Consider the following 21,997-nt stretch of genomic DNA (forward strand, 5'->3'; position numbering starts at 1 on the left):
CAAACACTCCTCGGTTTCCTTGGAGTACAACCTGATCTGGTTTTTCTTGTTATGTTTCTCTAGCAGCCAATGAACACGCAGCATTCAGCTGATGGACATGCAGTGACTCACATGTGTGTGACGTGTGTGTGTTGTGAGAAAGCTCGATTGTGCTCTGTGACATAATGTCAGAGAAATGATCGACCACGGGAAGGAATCCTTTCATTATTTCTTATTTGTTAAAGGATTTGTAGGGCTGTGTGTGGTTGTATGTTTGTGTGTGTGTGTGTGTGTGTGTGTGTGTGTGTGTGTTGGTGGAAACACTCAAATCCCTGCAGCCCTGAATGATTTATTCATGAGCCTCTCTGGTGTAGTACTGTAGAAGCTCAGTGTTTTCTTTAGAATCTGGAGAGAAGGAGAGGCAGCGATGGAGGAGAACACTGAGAATGAATGAAATGTTTCTCCTCCAGTCGAGAAGGCAGATGGTTTATTTGCCAAAATTAGAGCTACAAATCAGGAAGGTTTACCTGAGTGTCCTGTACAGTTAGTGGCTGTCGCTCTCGTCTTTAGAGGTCAGATGGGAGGAGGAGAGTCTGTTTTATGAGCTGCTGCTTGTTGGAGTACATTTACTGAAGTACTGTCCTTGGGCACAATTTTGAGGTACTTGTAAGTATGTGAGTTTTTCCACTTGGTGCTGCAGAGGGTAATATATTGTACTTTCACTCTACTAAATTAATTCAGTGACTATTGTAGCGATCGGTGCCGTTGAGCACACACCCCTGCGTTGCACACACGTACACCCCAGCAGGAAATAACTGGAGGTTCAAATCAAAATGGCGCACAGCTGTCCTGGCTTTTACCTGATCGGCATACATGGATTACTTCTCTTCTCCAGCCTCTATACCATAAAGTCACGGAAAGTCACCAAATGCCCAGGCTGAGCAATCCCTGGAGCTACACAGCATAGTGACCGGAGTACAGGAGGTAAACTCCGTTGTCGGAGAATATCCTAGAACGTCTATTTCTCTAACTATGGTATGAGGCTCCCTCTAGTGGTATGCAGAGGAATCTCCAAAATAGCCTGCTTTTAAAAAGATTTAAAAAGGGATTATCCTATCAAAATACTATGATAAGTAAGGGACATTGCCGGACGAGGTGTCCATAATCAGGAATTAATGGACGACGCGGAGGCCTGAACTGACGGTTGCCTCTGCGAAGTCCATTAATTCCTGATTATGGACACCTCGAAGGGCATTATCCCGCTTATTCCATGGTCACTTGCCAAAGAAAATAAATTAAGACAATTAATTTATATTTTCATGTGTTTTAAAATCAAAATAGAAAGTTTTTCACAAGCCATAACTAAGTTTCAACAATCATTGGATTGGAACAGTCATTACCCTCCCGTAAGGTTCTTATGCAATGGAAATGTTGTTCACTCCTCCAGTAAACAGGACGGACCTTAGATACGACTTGGCAATGAAAGATATTCTAGTCCGCTCAGCGATGAGCCAGAAAGCTAACGCTATGCTAGCAAGATTCAAAGTCAGTAACATTGCATACAGTTCAAATCAGTATCAAGATTTTCACGAACAAATGACCGGCCGTGTGTAACGTTACTGTGGCCGCGGCCTGAAGCAGAGAGCTGAACAGCGAACGGGATGTGAGATTATTCACGTATCAGTAAATTTAGAGGGGAAGTGAACTTTCTGCAGCTTGTGTGTTACAGTCGCCACCCTGTGGTGTTCAGAGGATACTGAAGGACTGACGGACTGAACTCAGTGCTGGAAATAACATATTCAGATTTGATACGCCAGCTAGCGCATTAATTTACAGCGGTGAACAGACAATTTGACTGGAACTACTTAGTAGGTGTCCATATGTCAGGGATTAATGGACACCCTGCAGCCAATCAGAATCCAGTATTCCCCCAGACTATGGTATAAATGAAATCAAAACTCGTAAATGTGAGATGAATGAAAAAGGGTTTCAAATAAGTTTAGCCTTCACTGTATTTCTTTTTGTTTGATGCGCTGGTCAGCCTGCTATGTAGTCAGTTTGTGGTGCACACGTCAAGCCGCTACACGGTGAAGAAAGAGAACGTAAGCGGAGGAAGCTAAAAAGAGTTAAAAAGAAATGTAGTCGTGGCTCCAAACAGGATCTCTCTGGAAGAAGAGAAGTCTGGATGTAGATGACAGTGGTCACAGCAGCATCCCTGAAGTACCCACAGGACCAACAAGCTGCAAACGGCCAAAAGATGATGTCTGTTGCGTTAAATTTGGATTCAGCTGGAGTGGGACGGAGGAAGAGCCCGGGCCCCTGTGTGTGCTATGTGGTAATGTTTTGAGTAATGACAGCATGAAACCATCGCATCTCACCACCAAAAACACTGTGCTGACAAAAGAAATTATTTTGTCAGTGCAGTTGTCCTGCTTTCTCATAAAAAATTATAATAAAAAAAAAATAACAATAATTATTATTATTTTATAAGAAAGTGGGACGAACTGAAGCAGTCCAAGTCCACCATTCAATCTTGTATTACATATGTAAATGAGGCACAGGAAGCCTCATATCGTGCCAGTCTCCACAAAGCGTTGAGCTTCTACTTGGTTTGACTGAGTGCAACAGGGATTTGCATGTGGCTCTGCCCTGCTCTGGAGCAGTAAAGGCCAACTCTTTTCTGCCCCAAAACGCTGTGTGGACACGGACCCTAAGATAGAGTATATATTCCACATGAAATCCAACACTTTTGTATTCTCATTACCTAGGACCATGCCAAAGATCAATCAAGTTGCTTTTTATGACATAATAAAGTTGTCACAATACCATAATTTTACACTCTGATACAATATTATGATATAAATCATAAAACATTACTGCTCGAAAGCACTTTCAATACCATACCATAAAAAAAAAAGAAATCCTAGGCACAAAAGAAATATATTTTCTCTTTTTCTACTGATAACATGCACACAGTGCTGGCACAGAAAAGCTTCTGAACACATACCATCACATTAAAGGGACAGTGTGTAATATATCAAGTATTTAGCACCATCTAGCTGTGAGGTTCTACATTGCAACACTCCTCTGCTCACCCCTCCCGTTCTGAAGACGTTGGAGACGTTCCCGAAGCTACGGTGGCCCTGACGGACAAGAAACTCATTTTCAAAATATGGAGTCTTTCCCAACAGCGTCGAGTATTTCTACTAATTCAAGTAATGAGGTAAAGATGTAGTTAGTTATTAAGGCTATAAAACTAGAGGTTCCCTCAGTCAAGCTAGCTCTGAGCAAAAACGCGTTTAGCCTTACTAGATAGTACCACGTAGTGCTTTGTGTCCCTCTCGGCAGTCAATAGTTTTTTTAATACCGGAAAGACATGGCGGCCTCCATAGAGCTTGCCCGTGCTGTGTATATTCAGATAGGTAATTCTTCGCAAGTCAGATTGTTGGCAGAGGTAATTGCACACCATTAAGGACTAACTTATGAACGAAGACGTTGATTTGAGTTAATAAATTACTTAAATCGTTAAACACTGTCCCTTTAATAATAATGTTATTTTCCGTGCAAAATCTGGTCATGGGTCAGGTTTGGTACTTTTGAAACTATCAAATATTGATATGAAATCATTTTTTAATACATTGTTACAATACATTACATAATACTTTTAACAAGCTTACATCATTATATTGAAAAAATAGATATCTGTAATCTAAAATAAAGATGTATACCACAAAAACACCAAAGAAACCAGACCCAACAATCACCGATAATGCTGTATATCCTCTGACTGACCCAGAGGAGTGTGTGTAGGAGTTGGTGTTAATGAGTGGACGTCTGTAGCGTGGGAAAACTGATGACCTTTATACAGAACAGATACTGTGCCTCCACACACAAGCTCCTGCTCTGACAATGAGGGTGTAAAAAGACTAAACACGTAGTGAGCGTATGAAAACAGAAGAGCCAGTTAGTGTATTAAGCAGCCACACTGTTCTGATATGTTTTTTGAGAGGTGCAGTATAATAATACTGCATGTTTACAATAGTCTGACAACAAACTACCATCACTGACAAATCACTGACCAGCTGCCACTCCTGACCTCCTGTACACTGCCTGTACAGGACGTCTACAAACAGGAGTTCAAAAGAAATATAAAACATTATTTTAAACATTATTTCATACACAACAGCATTTCAAACCTCTCCACTCACACATGAAAAGAAGAGCACATACATCAATGTTTTATACATTTATGATGAATTCAAACAACGTACTATGAGCGGGAAATTCAAACCAGAGGTTCTAACCATCTCGGCCTTTCAACACAACGGAGCAGCAGCTCTTTCGTGAGCTCCCTTGGGATGCCAGAGCTGCCCACCATATCTGTAAGACTTAGCCCAGCCGGCCTACAAAGGCAACTCATGTTGGCTGCTTGTATCCACCATCTTGTTCACTCTGTCAGTACTCATATCTCATGACCATAGGTGAGGGTTGGAATGGAGATTGACTGGTAAATCCAGACCTGTGCATTCTTGCTTTGTTCCCTCTTCACCACAACAGTCTGCTAAAAATGTCTGCAATACTGCAAACTGCTTGTCCATCTCAGACTCCATTGTCCTATCACTTGTCAGATACTTATACTCAACCCCAGTCTGGAGGGGACAATCTACTGTTTCCTGGCGGAGAAGTGTGGCCTTAGACCTTGAGGTCCTGAATCTCATCCTGACAACTTCACACTCGAATACAAACCACACCAGTGCCTGCTGGAAGTCAAGGTCCCAATCCAATCCCAAACTGGATACAGCTTGGTCCATGAATAACACAAACAGGATGGGAGACAAAGGACAAACAATGGTCAGATCTTCCCCCTCAGCAACTTGCAGTTGCACAGAGGTGGCCCCTATGTTCTCCGGGGAAAACTCATTAACACATCAGTGCTTAGACCAGCTCTCGCCTGCCTCTCACCCTGGGCAACACTGGAAAAGACAAGAGTCCAGGCCTGTGTAGGAGTTTGGATCCAGAACTGATGCTGTGTGTGAATATGAGCCCCACTATAATAATCTGTCTTGAACCACCTCCAACATCAACTCGGATTCCTTCCCCGTCAGAGAGGTGATATACACTATATTGCCAAAAGTATTCACTCACCCATCCAAATAATTGAAATCAGGTGTTCCAATCACTTCCATGGCCACAGGTGTATAAAAGCATGCAGACTGTTTCTACAAACATATGTGAAAGAATGGGTCGCTCTAAGGAGCTCAGTGAATTCCAGCGTGGTACTGTGATAGGATGCCACCTGTGCAACAAGAATTCATGAAATTTTCATCCAAGCCATACATCAGCAAGTCCAATGCAAAGCTCCGTATGCAGTAGTGTAAAGCACACCACCACTGGACTCTAGAGCAGCGGAGACGTGTTCTCTGGATTGACCGATCGCACCTTGCCAAGTGGCAATCTGATGGATGAGTCTGGGTTTGGCGGTTGCCAGGAGAACGGTACTTGTCTGACTACATTGTGCCAAGTGTAAAGTTTGGTGGAGGGGGGATTATGATGTGGAGTTGTGTTTCAAGAGCTGGGCTTGGCTCCTTAGTTCCAGTGAAAGGAACTCTGAAAGCTTCAGCATACCAAGAGATGTTGGACAATTCCAGCTCCCAACTTTGTGGGAACAGTTTGGGGATGGTCCTTCCTGTTCCACAAAGCAGGTCCATAAAGACATGGAGGAGAGTGTTTGGTGTGGATGAACTTGACTGGCCTGCACAGAGTCCTGACCTTAACTCAGTAGAACACCTCTGGGATGAATTAGAGCGGAGACTGAGAGCCAGGCCTTGCCATCCAACATCAGTGTGTGACATCACAAATGGACTTATGGAAGAATGGTCAAAAATTCCCATAAACACTCGTAAACCTTGTGGAAAGCCTTCAGAAGAGTTGAAGCTGTTATAGCTGCAAAGGGACCGACATTATATTAAACCCTATGGATTAAGAATGGGGTGTCACTTAAGTTCATATGCGAGACAAGGCAGGTGAGCGAATACTTTTGGCAATATAGTGCAAGTCCCTAGAACCAGTGTGCAATGCCAGTGATCAGGATGCCCAGATCCCAATATTTGCCTGCCACTCTGCATACATTGCCCCTGACCCCATTGCCCTCCCCTCCAGGGCGGCCCTCAGGATGGAGGCTCCATGTTGTCTTTTTGGATGGACACCAGGTGGATTAAGGCCCTGCCACCAGATATTTCCCAGTGTGCTCCCCTCCCAGATCTATCTCCATTCAGGGCAAGGTGCCTCATCCCTTTTGAGGTTGGTTCATGAAGTGTCTTTGACACCCAATGACCCTTTAGTGTCAGTCCTAACACAATGTTAGCTGTGATATTCTGTGGTGCCTCTTACTTTATTCCAGTCAACCCATTCAGTGGCATTCCACTATCTGAAGTTCCTGTCATCATTAAATAGTTGCTGCACATTATCAGTCTACAACTCCTGTTACATATCAACACTTTGGAATGAAAAACTTCCCTGTGTTAGATTTTTGTCAGATATAACAAAGTTCCACCCCTCACCTGACTCACCTGAGACAAACCAGGAAAGAGTTTCAGTGTTCTTCACTAAAGAGAGACACAAATTGACAAACAGACGATCAGATTCACCTTCAGACCGAACAAACAACTTCCTCTGAGCGAGTAACGCTACAGGAGAGAGACACTGCTTCAACCTGCGGATGCTCAACACACTGAATGTGAGTTTGGTTAAAAACGGCACTCAAAGTAAATTTCAGTGAAGTTAGTTGAGATGAGAGGAGAGCCATGATTCACTGTTCTTTGTGTCTAATGTGGTTTCAGCCTCACTCAGAGACAAAATGACTCTCAGGCTGAAGGGGTCTCGCTGCAGTCTGCACTCTGAGAAACTTCAGCTCTTCTGTCTGGACCATCAGCAGCCGGTGTGTGTTGTCTGCAGAGACTCAGAACAACACACCAATCACAGATTCAGACCCATCGATGAAGCAGCACGACAACACAAGAAGGAACTTCAGGAAACTCTGGAGCCCTTAAAGAAGAAGTTAAAGCTTTTTGAAGAAGTTAAAGTGAAGCTCCATCAGACAGCAGAACACATGAAGGTCCAGGCCCGACACACAGAGAGGCAGATTAAGGAGCAATTTAAGATGCTGCACCAGTTTCTAGAAGAGGAAGAGGAGGCCAGGATGGCTGCACTGAGGGAGGAAGAGGAGCAGAAGAGTCAGATGATGAAGGATATGGCTGCAAAGATGAAGGCTCTGAGCAAAGAGTTAGCAGCTCTTTCACGCACAGTCAGAGCCACAGAGGAGGAGCTGAGAGCTAAAGATGTCTCATTCCTGCGCAACTACAAGGCTGCAGTGGAAAGAGTCCAGCAGCGCCCCCTGCTGGAGGATCCACAGCTGCCCTCAGGAGCTCTGATAGACCTGGCCAAACACCTGGGCAACCTGAGCTTCAACATCTGGAACACGATGAAGGACATGGTCTCCTACACTCCTGTGGTTCTGGACCCAAACACTGCTCATCCAAACCTGATCCTGTCTGAAGATCTGAGCAGTGTGAGGCGAGGAGAGAGACAGAATCTTCCTGATAATCCAGAGAGGTTTGATTATTACTGGTTTGTCCTGGGCTCTGTGGGTTTTAACTCAGGGACTCACAGCTGGGAGGTCGAGGTTGGAGACAGTGCAGGCTGGACACTGGGTGTGTTAGCAGAGTCTGTCCAGAGGAAGGGAGACATGATGTCTGATGTTTGGGGAATAGATTTTGATGAAGGTAAATACTCAGCATGCTCACCATCAGCTCCACTCACTGATCTCGTAGTGCAGAAGAAGCTCCAGAGGATCAGAGTGTTTCTGGACTGGACCGGAGGGAAGCTGTCGTTCTCTGATCCTGACACTAACACACACATACACACCTTCACACACACTTTCACTGAGAGGATGTTTCCATACATTAACACTGTGGATGATGTGAAGATTTCCCCACTGAAGCTGTGTGTGACAGTGAAACACAGCAGATAGAGATGAAGAGGCTGTTTGTTTATGATGTTTCTGTCTTAAAGGGAAAAGTCGCAGAGTTTAAGCTGCACCTGCTCCTCCTGCTGCCTCATTGTTACAGATGTGTTCATTTCTCTTTTCTTTTTTAATTTTGTTGTTATGTAGTTCAACCATCTGCTTTCTTTCTGCTGTCGACCTTTTCATGTGTAAAATTATGTCATGTCATGTTCTGTTTTATTCATAGAGTCTGCTTTTGAATTGTTGCTCATGTTATTATTTTGACTTTCGTGAAGCCATGAAGAGCAGTAACCACTTTATGGAAGATGACAGATACAAATACTGAAAGAAAATGTTTTAACAGCCAATCACTGTTTATATCCAACAAACATGAAAAGCAGTGTTTAGATAATTTATGAAATGTTTTACAAACAATATGCAAAACATATTCTGAAATATCCATAACGTTTATACAACTGTAGAGATGTTGACATGTTTCAGTCTGTCTGGTACACCCGTACTGGAGGAGTGTTTCCGGAAGTGATGCTTGAGACTAACTGCATTTTGTTATGTCTTTACTTGTACCGTGCGCAATGACATTAAAGTGGAATCTAATCTAATCCAAAGGGTTATCTATAGGGTCGGTTATTCCGAGAGTCCCTATGCATCCTTTTGTCCCCCCTTCGGTTTGTTGTGAGGGTGAAGTTTTGAGGCATGAGATTTCTTAGACACTGCTGAGTTTCATCAGGCAGGCTCAAGTGTCTTAGCATTGGATTTGGAAGGGACAGCAGTTTCCCAAATCAACTGTGTGATCTTCCTTATCTTATTCTCAACTCATAGACCTCTGGCTCAAGAGTTCAAGATGCGAGACACAATTATGAATGATTGCCAACAGTCAAGTGCCTCACACGGGGCACCGTATGTAGTAGTTCACCCAACATTGATTTGGCCATCAATAGTAATTAATGATTGTCAGGGATAATTATTCATTATGAAACATAATAAGTCACTTTACAACTTTAATGGCTGGTATGATGTCATCGGTTCTTCTGGTACTGGACACAGTAACGTGTCGACCTGACGGTGGCGCTAGATGACGTCAGAGGATCACCAGAATGATCACAGTCCATCCTGAGAGGAATATGAACGTGACAGAGATGTTGACATGTTTCAGTCTGTCTGGTACAACTTTACCAGGCTTTATCAGGCTTCAGCCAACTTTACCATGGCTGATGAGCCAAGCAGGAGAAGGTTGTCATTCCAAAGTTAAACAGTGCAGTGTTGGACTGTTCTTGCTGTGAAAAAACTGATAAAAGACTGCAGGTGGAAGAAACTGGTCACTCCTTTCTTCTGCAGGGAAAGCAGCTTGGTGCTGACTTACTTCATGTTTCTCAGATTGTGGACTTAGCTAGGCCTTTGTGTCGCAGCTGCGGGTGCTAACTGATCTGGAATACTAGCAGGACCTTGTGTCGCTGCAGTGAGGAGAAGTTCTTCGGACCTGCTGGTATTGTAGTTTGCAGCTCTCAGCAGCTTCAAGGCCCAGAAGAATCCGGGAGAGGAGAACTTAATGGCAGGCAGCCCCATGTGGAGAGAGATGGAGAAGAGAGAGGAACGGAAGCTTTGGAGTTTTGACTGTTTGGTCAGAGGGGGGTCCGCCCTCCTGACTAATAGTAGCTCAAAGCTGAATTTGCACGTAGGTGTGAAGACTGGGGAGTTCAGTTCAGAGTCCATTTTGAATCCACAATGAAAGACTTAATCTGTTGATCACAGCATCCTCCCTTTGGTAATCTATAGTTTATAGGTGTTCATCTGTCATTTCATTAATTCTGGTAACGTCAGGGCAGTTCAGTAACCAGTTTGGCATTCGCAAACTCTTTATCTTGGCTAAGCAAAAATCATGAACAGAACATCAAGAACACAAATTACACAAAGAAATTCTAGATAAACTCTATGATTATGACATTGAATTTACTAAATACCTGTGTTTCTCAGTTAATCTCTGAGTTGGTGAGAACAGGAACGTTAGTGATGTCAATTTGTTAGGGTGGGATGCAGAAAGTGGCACCTCCAATGATATAGTCTGGAGTGTCCAAGAGTGTTTGTGTTCACTTGTTGGATTTCAATGCTGATTACTTGCTGATTTTGGTAGACTTACAATTTGGTTCCTCAGGCAGGTTTTTCTATGGAGGGGTGTCACAAATATAAAAGGCCAGATTACTGTATCATGGTTCTTGTTTGACAATGTATTAATGTTGTAAAGGCAGTGTTGGACAAGGACAAGTGTATGTTTTGTTCTGTGAACTGTCACTGCTCTGCTGTAAACTGCTGCTCTCCGAGCTCATAACACGTACTCAAAGAGAGGTTTATGTTATTGTTGTAAATGTTGTGGTGTTGTTGTGAATATTGTGTTGGGCTTGTGTCTTCGCCAGACCAGAAACATGGTCCAGTCTCTCAAAATGAGGATTTGTCTGCAGCTCCATCTGCATTTTGACAGATTTTCTAGAGGGTGTGCTGTGTATTGTTTTCTGAGTAACACTGAATATCAGAAGCTGTGTATTACAGCATTGTAGCGTTAGAACGCTATTACAGCATTTGTGGTGTTAGATAAAAGATTGAAAAAAAAAATTTAAGATAGAACGCTAATGTTGCACTCTGCACATGTTTGAGGTTTGTTGTTTCTCAGTTAAATCGCAAAGGCTCAGCAGTGACAGCAGCTGTGAGGTCGGACAAGCTCGTTAGTGTTTTCATTCCTGAAGTTGTCAGACCAGTTTCACTCTACTGTTATAAGTTTTAGTCTGGTTTTATTTACATCTCTCTGTGTCATCTCTCTCTCTGTTTTTGCCTCCCTCTTCCTCTTCCTCTCCCCCTCCATAGTCCGTCTAATATCACGTGTAGAAATTGTAATCCCTCACTGCAGATCAACATGGCAGCTCTCCAACAAGCCAATATCACAGCCCTGACCAGGGCGATACCACTCCCCCGCTGAAAGAGGATCTGTCTGATTGCAGGGGGAGGAGGGGGAGAAGGAGAGGTTTTAGGGGGAGAAAATGGAAAGACAAATCGAAAGCCATCGAGAGCGAGAGAGAGGGAGAGAGCAAGGAAGGGAGAGAGGATGGTGATGAATAAGTGGAGCAGAGGGACGAAGAAAGTTAAAGTGGGATGAACAAAAGTTGTTTACTGACTGTTTCAGACTGGACGGCATTTCTGCACTTAGTTAATCAGCAGCTGATGATGACGCTGTGTTCGCCTGTTCATCACAGCCATGTGTCAGTAACTGACTTCTCAGACAAACGTCACAGGAGGAGAGAAGGATGAACAGAGAACGGTGATAAGAATAAAGACATCAAACCAGTGCTGAACATGTTCTGTTAAAGTTTACACCCACACACTATATGAAACCGTTAAAGTGAGCCCGCCCCCAAACAGCTACAGCATCAAAGAACATGATAGTGTATAATAACACCATACGTCTGCCAAGGAGGGGTGTTTCCACCACCACTAACGTCGGGTGCAGGTCCAGATAAAGGACTGGGTCCAGTATTTTTTCTCTCTCTTTGACATTGTGGGATAGGACGTTCTTCACATTTTTGTTCATTCCTTGGGGAATGATGGTTTCTGAAGAAGACAAAAATCAGGTGGCTGCCATATAAAGGGGACAGTTCGGACTTGGCTGATGCATTATGTCAGAACCAGGTATATTAAATTGATCCAGTGGTGTCACGCTGACGAGTGTTGACACGTTGTCTTTAACAGTAAATTAGACTAAAAGTTGATGAACACGTCGATCTGAGCTGTAGAAAATGTCCTGCGTTGTTGTACAGGAAGTGGTTCTGAGGAGAACCAGATACTGTCCCTGTGACGGATCTAGACGGTTGGATTATTTGCGTCTCTTTGTGTCACTGTATAGCACTGACACACTTGTCTAACTCACCTTTTACCTCTGTGGTTTATATCTGGAGCTGCAGCTGTAACGGGATCTGTGAATCGGAGCTGAGTGTTTCCCAGATGTCATTGGTAGACTTCATGTCTAACACCGGTTCTGTATCAGATCATCTTACACTGTAACGATCACAGCAGCACTCACACAGGCTCAGCTTCCCACATACAGTATGGATCACACTACATCTCTTTATAATCCTTTATAATATAGTACTGGCACTGATAACGGTTCTGTCTCTGATCTCTGTGTGATATGTGATTATTCTTCACGCTCCAACTGAACTCAAACAAACCACAGAAGTGTTTACATCGTTGGGTCTTCAGGGTCTCGTGTTGACGTTCAGGACAAATTAAACAATATTTTACTTCATATCCCTCCTGCTGCATGTTGTCTTCATATGTTTCAAAACATACCGAATCATTTCAGTGTGTGGATGTGAAATCCTACAGACAAACGACAGACAGAATCCACTGCTTTATACATTTTCCTTCATGCTTGAATAACAATAAAAGAAATTCTCCTTCTTCTAAAATCCTCTTTCTCAGCTGAACTCATTTCTTTATCAGTCCTGAGTTTGTTTGTCATTAAACGCTTAATTACAACATATCAGAGTGTCTTTAGTGAAACAAAGTTTTAAAAACGGTCTTTGCTTTCAATTTTGTGAAGATTTGAATTTTTGCCCATAGCCTCCAATAAGAACAGGTGGAACACATGCTGAGAAACGATGACATGAAGAATGATGATATGATGTGTGTGCAGCTCACTCAGTGTTGTGTGTCGTCCTCCTGCAGACACGGACTACATCAGTGAGGAGGAGAAACAGAAGGTGGAGCTGATGTTGGCGTTCCTCACAGAAGAGTCCAAACAGGCTGCAGCCAGCACAGCTGTAAGTACCAGCACACTGCTGTGACATCATCACTGTGACATCATCACTGTGGCAGGTCCAGTCATGGAAACATGTGTGAGTGTGTTCAGGTTCAACTCATCCAGCAGTTAATCTGTCTCTCGTGTCCTGTGATGCGATGTCAGTGCTGACTGTGTGTCTCATCCAGATTTGTTATTGAGGTTCTGAGAAGAATCTCGGTCCATTTGCATGCTTAAGTAGATAAATCCCACAGCCATCGTTATCCTTAAGTGCTGAAGAGTTGTTTAAAGGAAAGCTCGGGCAGGCGGCTCTGGATATCGCAGAGAGCGATGAGAAACTGCAGACGTTAAGAGAAAAGAGTTTCAAGTGTTCAGGCTGACAAACTTGTTATAAATGGAAAACCGACAGTATACACAGATACTTCACTCTGCCTCTGGATCATCAGATCCTAATGCAACCAGTGAAAACACACCGAACACTTACATAAACTATGACGTGGCTAACATGAGCTAGACAGCTAACTGTAGCTAGCTACAGCCAAGAACGTCTAGCAAAAAGCAGCAGTTGTCTCTGGTGATCTGCTGCCCCCTGTGGGTGGAGGCTTCACCAGCATCATACAGATGTCTTTAGAAGTTACAGGTCAGCACACAGCGTGCAAACTAACAAAATAAAAGACGTCAAAGGTTCGGAAACATCTCCAGCACACTGTTCAAGTCTCTCCAGCTGGTTTCTGTTGTTTAGTCGACTGAAACACGTCAGCAGAGCAGAAATGGGCTGAAAGGAAATACAAATGATAAAAATACCTCAACAGCGTCAATTAAGAACTCGTTAACAACAAACATGAATACTTGGACGACGTGTAAAAAAATGTTATTTTGCAGCTGTACGTTCTTCCTCTGCAGCCATGTTGGTTCTGACCCATGACATCACCACACGTCACATTTCCAACGTGACCCTCAACTGAACTCGTCTTGTTAAATCAACACAGTTCTTATACACCATTTTCCATCTTTAACACCTAAAAATGACATCTTTCTTTTTTTTTTTTTTTTACCTTTTATTTGGTTCACATCTTCACAACCAATCAATAGTCCTCTTCCAAATTGACCTCACATAGAGTAAACCATCTTTTCAGTTTTTGTTTTTTGTTTTAACACAAAACAAACCAAAATGAAAATGGGGCGTCCTGAGTTTGAGAAGATAAATGAAATATTAATTTTCATAATTTTTCAAACAGAATAAGGGCGTTTCGGGGTGACATACATTTTCCACTTTTCCCAAACTTCCTCAAATTTATGTTGCAATTAATCATATCTTTAATCAACTTTAACAACTCAAATCATCTAAATGTGTGACTGAAACATCAACAACAAAACTGCCTCTGAGCTCAGACTTAGAATTCTGATCATTTTTTATTGTACTAACAATCAATGAGAGATGAGATGTTTTAAATGATCTCAGAGAGAACACACTCGGTGAGAACGCACTCGGAGAGAATACACTCTGAGAGAACGCACTCGGAGAGAACACAACTCGGAGAGAACACAACTCGGAGAGAACACAACTCGGAGAGAACACAACTCGGAGAGAACACAACTCGGAGAGAACACACTCTGAGAGAACACACTCTGAGAGAACACACTCGGAGAGAACACAACTCGGAGAGAACACAACTCGGAGAGAACACAACTCGGAGAGAACACAACTCGGAGAGAACACAACTCGGAGAGAACACAACTCGGAGAGAACGCACTCTGAGAGAACGCACTCTGAGAGAACGCACTCTGAGAGAACGCACTCAGAGAGAACACACTTGGACGGAACACACTCTGAGAGAACGCACTCAGAGAGAACGCACTCGGTGAGAACGCACTCGGAGAGAACGCACTCGGAGAGAACACACTCGGTGAGAACGCACTCGGAGAGAACGCACTCGGAGAGAACGCACTCGGAGAGAACACAACTCGGAGAGAACACACTCAGAGAGAACTTTCCATTTGACCGGGGCAGTTTGCAGTTTGCACTCTGGTCGTGTTGCCCTTGAGGGTGAACCTGGTCAGGGAAACCCATTTCCTGTCCCTCTGCAGTGGAAATCTGATCCTTTACTCTCCCTTCAGACTCACCACAGAGCTCAACTGAGCGGAGAAGTGATGTATTATTGATGAGGGGGGGGGGAGGAGTGAGAGAGGAGAGGTGAAAGTTGTATATCACTTTCTTTTTGCTCGGTCATTCTGGAAACAGTAGATGAAACTACAGCAGCAGATTCTGAATGTGGTCACGACTGAGCAGAGAGAGAGTAGAGGAAAGAAAATAAAAGACAGGCAGAGTTAAAGTGCTGTGAGTCCAGACCCGGAGGTATATTTCCACAAACCCACTAATGGTTCTCTGCTCTCACTCGGCTTGAAGTAGGAAATTACATCCTCTCTAATGTTAGGTTTCTCCACATGATTGGAAAGTCCAATCACTCTGGCTGAGCGCTGCTTTATGGCTCTGAGGGAGCACTCACTTATTCTTGCATGGCGGCTGTGAATTTGAATTAAACTATATATTATTTTCTCTGTTGCTGAGTGTCTTTAATATACAGTAAAGCTGGAAGTGTTGAGATTCTGAGTGTGTGGTCCATTCAGTGAACATTTGTCCTCGATCTGTTTCTGACGGTCTCCCATGATCCTCCTCTGTCACTCTGTGCAGCCGGCTGCTGTTTGTTAGCCTCACACTGGTACAACAGTGAGATAAGAAGTTTAGGTTTGTCAGTCGACGCTGTGAGGAAGAAGAATCCCTCACTGTTCTTTAAATCACGTTTTGATTCGACTCTCAGTTTAAACATTTCATCAGTGCTGCTGACTCAGCAGATCAGTGTTTTTATGTCCTGACAACTTCTTTAAAGAGATGAGTGTTTTACACCAACAGCTCGACTTGAACCTGCTGTCTGCATGACAAGTTCACATAATATTCACCACAAATAAACAACCAGCTTCAGGGATTCAACAGGAAACTACAAAAGACAGAATTTCAGTTTCTTTAATGTGTCCGGAGTTAACCCTCCTCACAAACACATCATTAACGGATCTCTGGAATATCTTCCTTCCTATCGTCAGTGGTTCGTCTTCGAGTCGAGTGTTGGCAGGAAACAGGAAGTGAACAGAAGTCTGTGATGTTCTGTTGGCCGCGTCCCTCTGTGGACTTTGAGTGTTTGGACCGTGTCACTGGGTATTTTTAAGGAGACGTCTGGACATTTCCAGCCGTGTTTGTGTTGACAGAACCAGATATCACAGTGTTGTCACAACTGAAAACTGAAGCTTGAACCTAAAGAAACATAAGGTTCTGTGTTTGATTCTGTCGTTGGGCTGCGTGTTGTTAAAGAGAAGCCTTCAGTAGAATGAGGAGCTGTGGGCACAGAGCCGGGCCAGGAGCCGGGCCAGGAGCCGGGCCAGGAGCCGGTCCTGGTTCAGTGTGACGGAGCTGCAGATGCCACTTTCAGCTGCCGCTCTGTTGTTAAATCATTAGACTGTTTGAAAAGCTGTCGGGTCGCCTCACTGCTGCCGTCTGATCGCTCTTTTCTCCGAGTGTTTCCACAGACGATTAACACCTTCACACACAGACAGAGTACACACACGTCCTCAAACACTCCGCAGCTTCTCAAATTCATCAACACAATCAGCACGTCTGCTTATGTTTGCCAAGACAACAGCTCGGGCTGTCAGGGCAACCGTCGACAGCACCGGCGGTAAAGCTGCGGTGATGTTCCTCACATGGAGGGGAGACGAGGGGGAGGAGGGGGAGGAGACAAACAGCAGGAGATGTGTGTGTGTGTGTGTGTGTGTGTGTGTGATGACTACCAATGTGTTGACCTTTCTGTAAAACCTGCTGAGAGCTGCTCGGGTTTGGACGTCTTGTTCCTTCGGTTCAGTTTCATCAGACCTGAACGTGATTCATTGTTTGATTAACACTAAAGAAAATAATGTTGTACCTGCTTCATAAAACACGACATTGTTGAGACTTGGGTAACATCAGCCTCTCCTTCATGTTGTTATGCTAAGCTAAGCTAACCAGCTGCTGGCTGGCTTCATATTTACCGTACGGACATGAGAGTGGAATCAATCTGAACATCTAAAGTCATGTTCTCATCCAACAACTTATTTCTCACTGAGTTTATCAAAAAAGAATCCCAGACTGAATGTTTGTTGTGTGAATGTGATCTGATTGGTTGCTGGAGACAAACAGCAGGTGGAGTTAATTCTACCACAGAAGAAGAACGAGTCGTGTTTAGTCGGGTTCAGTGAGATCTGTACAGGCGGTTTAAGGACGCCCTCGAACAGAAACAGGAACCTTCACGCTCTCTGTACGTGGTTACATGTGTTCTTCTTGTCTCGTCTGTATTTAAATGTTTTTAATAATTCCTCTCTGTCGTTACTTAACAGACCATATCATGACCCACCTCCTCTCCTTACACCTGCATCACCGCCTCAGTTCAACACCTTCCATCGTAATGATTCATTGAAGCCCAGAACCTTCTGGTGGAGCGGGTCAGGGTGTCGTCAGCCGTTCTGGGTTGATCCGTGTCTTCTGCTCTGTCAGTTCTGGGGAGACGGAGGAGTGGAAGTGTCACAGTTATTAAGTCAGCGTCTTCTATCAAAGGCGTTTCATTAAAGTGGGTCCATGACAGATCCAGACGGCTCGACAATAAATCCTGACATCTCTCTCCACACGGCTGCTGCTGCTGCTGTCAGCGCCGACGTTCTGCCTGCGTCTATATTTACACCCGACATCCGACAAGTCCAACAGCTCGCTGTTAATCTCAAACCACAGAGCGACGGGTCGACTGATCCTCGTTACAGCACCAGAGGAGAACAGAGACGAAGTGGATCGACACACATTCAGGAAGACAAGAATGAATTTGTTCTTCTCTTCACCAGGTGCTGTTTGTTCACAGCCGGTCCAGTTACTGATTACAGCTTTAAAATGTTGTCTGTCAACGAGAGGAAGAAACAAATATGGTTACTGATGGTTTCACTGCTCGCCATGATGTCGTCTGTCTTTGATACCAGACGCTGTCAAATGTTCTGGCCCGTCACGTTCGGCCCGCTCTCACTCTAAACATATTGCAGCCTGTCGGACCGGCAGAGATGACTCGTGTTTTAGTTACATTGTGTCTTTGAAGATGTTGAAAAGACGCCAGGATGAAAGTTTTTGTGACGTCCTGACAGGTTCAAAGTTAAACTTCTTTTAAAGAACATCGTCATTTTAAAGAACTTGGTGGTCGGACAGATTTTATCTTTGCAGCAGAAACTACGGAGACGATTTGAACCCGACCTCAGCGCTGCATGAGGCGTTTACTTCACCTGGAGAGCTTCAGCTTCATGTGTCGCTCATCCAACATTAACTCCAGTCCACCTGGTTCTGAACAAACTTTATCAAAGTGTCCGATTAATCCAAACCAACTTCAGTCAGGTTAGTGTCAGAAACTGAGCGAACAGTAAAGTTCTGGTCCGGGCTGAGAGTCCTGCCCGTCACTCAGATCGGACTCGGTCTGAATATTATCTTTATCTCCAGAGCTGACGACGTCCTGGAGGCGCGCTCATGAAGATGTTCTGGGAACAATTAAATAAAATCAGGTCCGACCGATAATGTGAGTCGTCCTGGTTTAGTTCTCACAATGAAAGAATTTCAACCGGATGTTTTTATATTTCTCATTTTATTGAAGTTTTACATCATCAGAGGGTTAGGGCTAATCAGAAGCTCAGATTCAGCAGAGAGAACTGTGTCGTCTGCTCGGTGACTCAGGACCTCTCAGAACCTCAGCAGGACCTCTCAGAACCTCAGGACCGCTCAGAACCTCAGCAGGACCGAGCTCACAGGACAAGATCCAGTTAAACTGATGTTTTAGAGCTGAAATCAAAGCTCAACCTCCACACACACACACACACACACACACACACACACACTCTGTGAGCCCGGCCTGTTGTTCTGATGGGCTGTGACCCGTCCTCTCCGTAGCGTCGTTAGAGTCCCTCGTCATCTGTCCCTCTGTGCTGTTGATGTTCGGCTTCTCAAGCTGCCACACTTATTTATTTTTGGCGTCCTCCGTCTCGCCTGAGTCCAGACACAGATGGTCGCTGGCTCCCAGAGCGCCCGGACCAATCACATTCCCCGTCCTCCTCTGGACCCTCCTCCCCTCAAACCGTCTGCCGTCAGAACTCGGTTCTTGGCTGGAGCGCAGCCTGCAGGGCGAGTTACACTCAGTAACACTGACCCGTCTCTCTCTCTCTCTGCCTGCGACAGACTGCGTGTGATATTTACTTCATCCTCTCTGAACTCTGTTCTGACTGCTCTTTATATTTAGATCTGCCTCCTCTGATGCAGAGGGTGGTCCAGTTCATGGTACTGCTCAGTTTGTCTTCCTGACACGCTCTTCTCACTGGAGTCTCATCATGAACATTCGACCTTTGACCTTTGTGGTCCTCCACCAGCTCAGCTGAGCTCCGTCAGCTCATGTAGAGATGAAGCTGAAGCTTCTCTTCCACTGATTCAGTCAGTTATTGTTCTCCTTCTGCTGATCTGAAGTCAGCGTCTGATAGGTGCTGATAGTGTGTGTGTGTGTGTGTGTGTGTGTGTGTGTGTGTGTGTGTGTGGTCCATTAAAGGTGTATTTGTCTCTTTTGTTTCTCGTCTCGTCGTCTCTCATCCTCTGAACTCCGTCTGACTTGTGGATCGCAGCTCGTTGCTGAAGCGTGTCGGCTCACAGAGAGTTGAAATGATCTGTGGAAAGTTTTTCTCTGTTGCACTTTATCACAGGTTTGTAACAGCAGGACTGAAGTGGAGTTTCTGCAGGTTTAGAGGTGAGCAGACCTGTGTGGAAACAGTCTGTGATGTGATGATCATAGTGTCAGCCTCAGTGTAGCAGGGTGGTGGAGGAGCTGGAGGAGCTGGAGGAGGAGGAGGTGGGCAGGGATCAGACGGCAGCAGAGTGACAGCTGCTCACAGAGGAGGATGTAGGAGGGGAAGCTGATGTAACTCAGGCACCTTGTTCAAACGTGGCAGGAAGGAGAAGAGATGAAGAGGTGGAGGAGGATGAGAGAGGCAGCGGAGGAGAAGCTGTCAGGACGGACGGAGGAGGCAGCAGATTCAGGTGGAGGTGAGTCCGTCTGAAGGAGGAGATCCAACAGACGGACTCTCACACTGAAGTCTGGGAAGATGTTTGTGTCTGTTGTTGGAGGAGGAGGAGAAGGAGGAGGAGGAGGAGGAGGAGCTGATAGGTTGCAGACAGCTGGCTGTGTCAAGACGACAGGTAGAGAGAAGAAGAAGAAGAAGAAGAAGAAGAAGAAGAGTTGTGATGGTAGAAAACGGAGAAGAACAAACAGGAGCTGCCTCAGTTTTCTCTCTTGGTGGCCGATGATGTTCTGATGGTGTTCTGATGGTGTTCTGATGTTGTGATGGTGTTCTGATGTTGTGATGGTGTTCTGATGTTGTGATGGTGTTCTGATCTTGTGATGATGTTCTGATGTTCTGATGATGTTCTGATGATGTTCTGATAATAGTTTGTGTTGTTGGATCAAACAGTTCAGCTCACAGACGTCAGCAGCAGCAGAGTACAGAGTTCTCTTACTGAGTGAGAATGACCTAAAAACAACTTATTATCTCACTCAGGTGTCTCTACAGGTGGAGGTGTGAGAGGAGATGTGTGGTGAGACAGGTGTCTTCTGGGAGACAGGTGTCTTGATTCCAGTCTTTATGCTAAGCTAAGCTAAGCTACGCAGCTTAGAGGAGACGCGTCTCTCCCTGAATGTCAGTTTTCTCTGTTCCACAGCTGCGACAGTTCAGACTGACGCGTGTTCTTTGTGTTGCAGCCGACCAGTGAAGAAGATCTCTGTCCCATCTGCTACGCTCACTCCATCTCTGCTGTCTTCAAGCCCTGCTCACACAAGTCCTGCAAGTGAGTGCACGCACACACACACGCACACACACACACCAGCACACACACACACACACACACGCACACACACACCAGCACACACACACACCAGCACGCACACCAGCACACACACACAGCACCACACACACACACACACACACACAAACACACACACACACTCACACACACACACACACACACCAGCACACACCAGCACACACACACACACACCACACACCAGCACACACACACACACCAGCACACACACACACACACACACACACTCACACACACACACACACACCCCAGCACACACACACACACACACACACACACACACACACACACACACACACACACACACACACACACCAGCAACCACACACACACACACACACTCACACACCAACACACACACTCACACACACACACACACACACACACACACACACACACACACCAGCACCACACACACACACACACACACACACACACACCACCCACACCAGCACCACACACACACACACACACACACACCAGCCACACACACACACACACCACACACACACACAACACACCACACACACACACCAGCACACACACACACACCAGCACACACACACACACACACTCTTGCTCCTCAGCCACTAACAGAAGTCTTCTTCAGCTCGTCCACATTCTGTTCATTTTATTATTCAGATCATTTCTTCTCATGCAGCAGCGTTCATTGATCAGGAGGGAGAACAACACTGGAAGTCTTTGAAGAATAAATATTGTCACGCACAACATTTAAAGGAGCAGTTCACCTAAAACCCTCTCTCCTCCTCTCCTCCTCTCCTCCTCTCCTCCTCCTCTCCTCTCCCTGAGGACCTGAGCCTCGTCCTCTGTGCTGTTGGGTTTTATAACTTCAATCAATTAAATAAATGATGATTACCTGATAAATTAGTGAAAATAATTTTATAAAAAAAGACACTGAAATATTTACCACATTATTTCTCTTGTGATGAACAAACTTTATTGATGAAAATGAAAAGTCAGAAAATGAAAAATGTTTGTGTTCTTCTAGAATAAGTTGTGATGTTTCCCCTCCGAGCTGACGGCCGCATCGATCCCAACACACACTTTACTGTATATGTGATGTATTTATACACACACAGGTGTGTGTGTGTGTGTGTGTGTGTGATGTGTGAGTCAGCTGTTTGGTAACTGCTGATGGTGGCTGAATCTCTGCAGCTCTGTGGGCAGCAGACCTCCGTCCAGTACATACCTCAATACATATTTCATGTTATCCTGGAGGTGC

General features: G+C 44.8%; 1 protein-coding gene across 1 annotated transcript in view; it reads left to right on the forward strand.

Moving 5' to 3' along the window:
• rnf123 (ring finger protein 123) overlaps positions 1-21,997 on the forward strand; it is an 83,228-nt gene that overhangs the window by 59,035 nt on the left and 2,196 nt on the right. Inside the window, exons 29-30 of the mRNA XM_030418888.1 lie at positions 12,713-12,807; positions 20,633-20,718. Coding sequence (XP_030274748.1) covers positions 12,713-12,807; positions 20,633-20,718 — 181 coding nt within the window. The remainder of the gene's footprint in view (positions 1-12,712; positions 12,808-20,632; positions 20,719-21,997) is intronic.

This window comes from Sparus aurata, chromosome 6 (assembly GCF_900880675.1).
Source record: "Sparus aurata chromosome 6, fSpaAur1.1, whole genome shotgun sequence".
NCBI classification, from domain to species: Eukaryota; Metazoa; Chordata; class Actinopteri; order Spariformes; family Sparidae; genus Sparus; species Sparus aurata.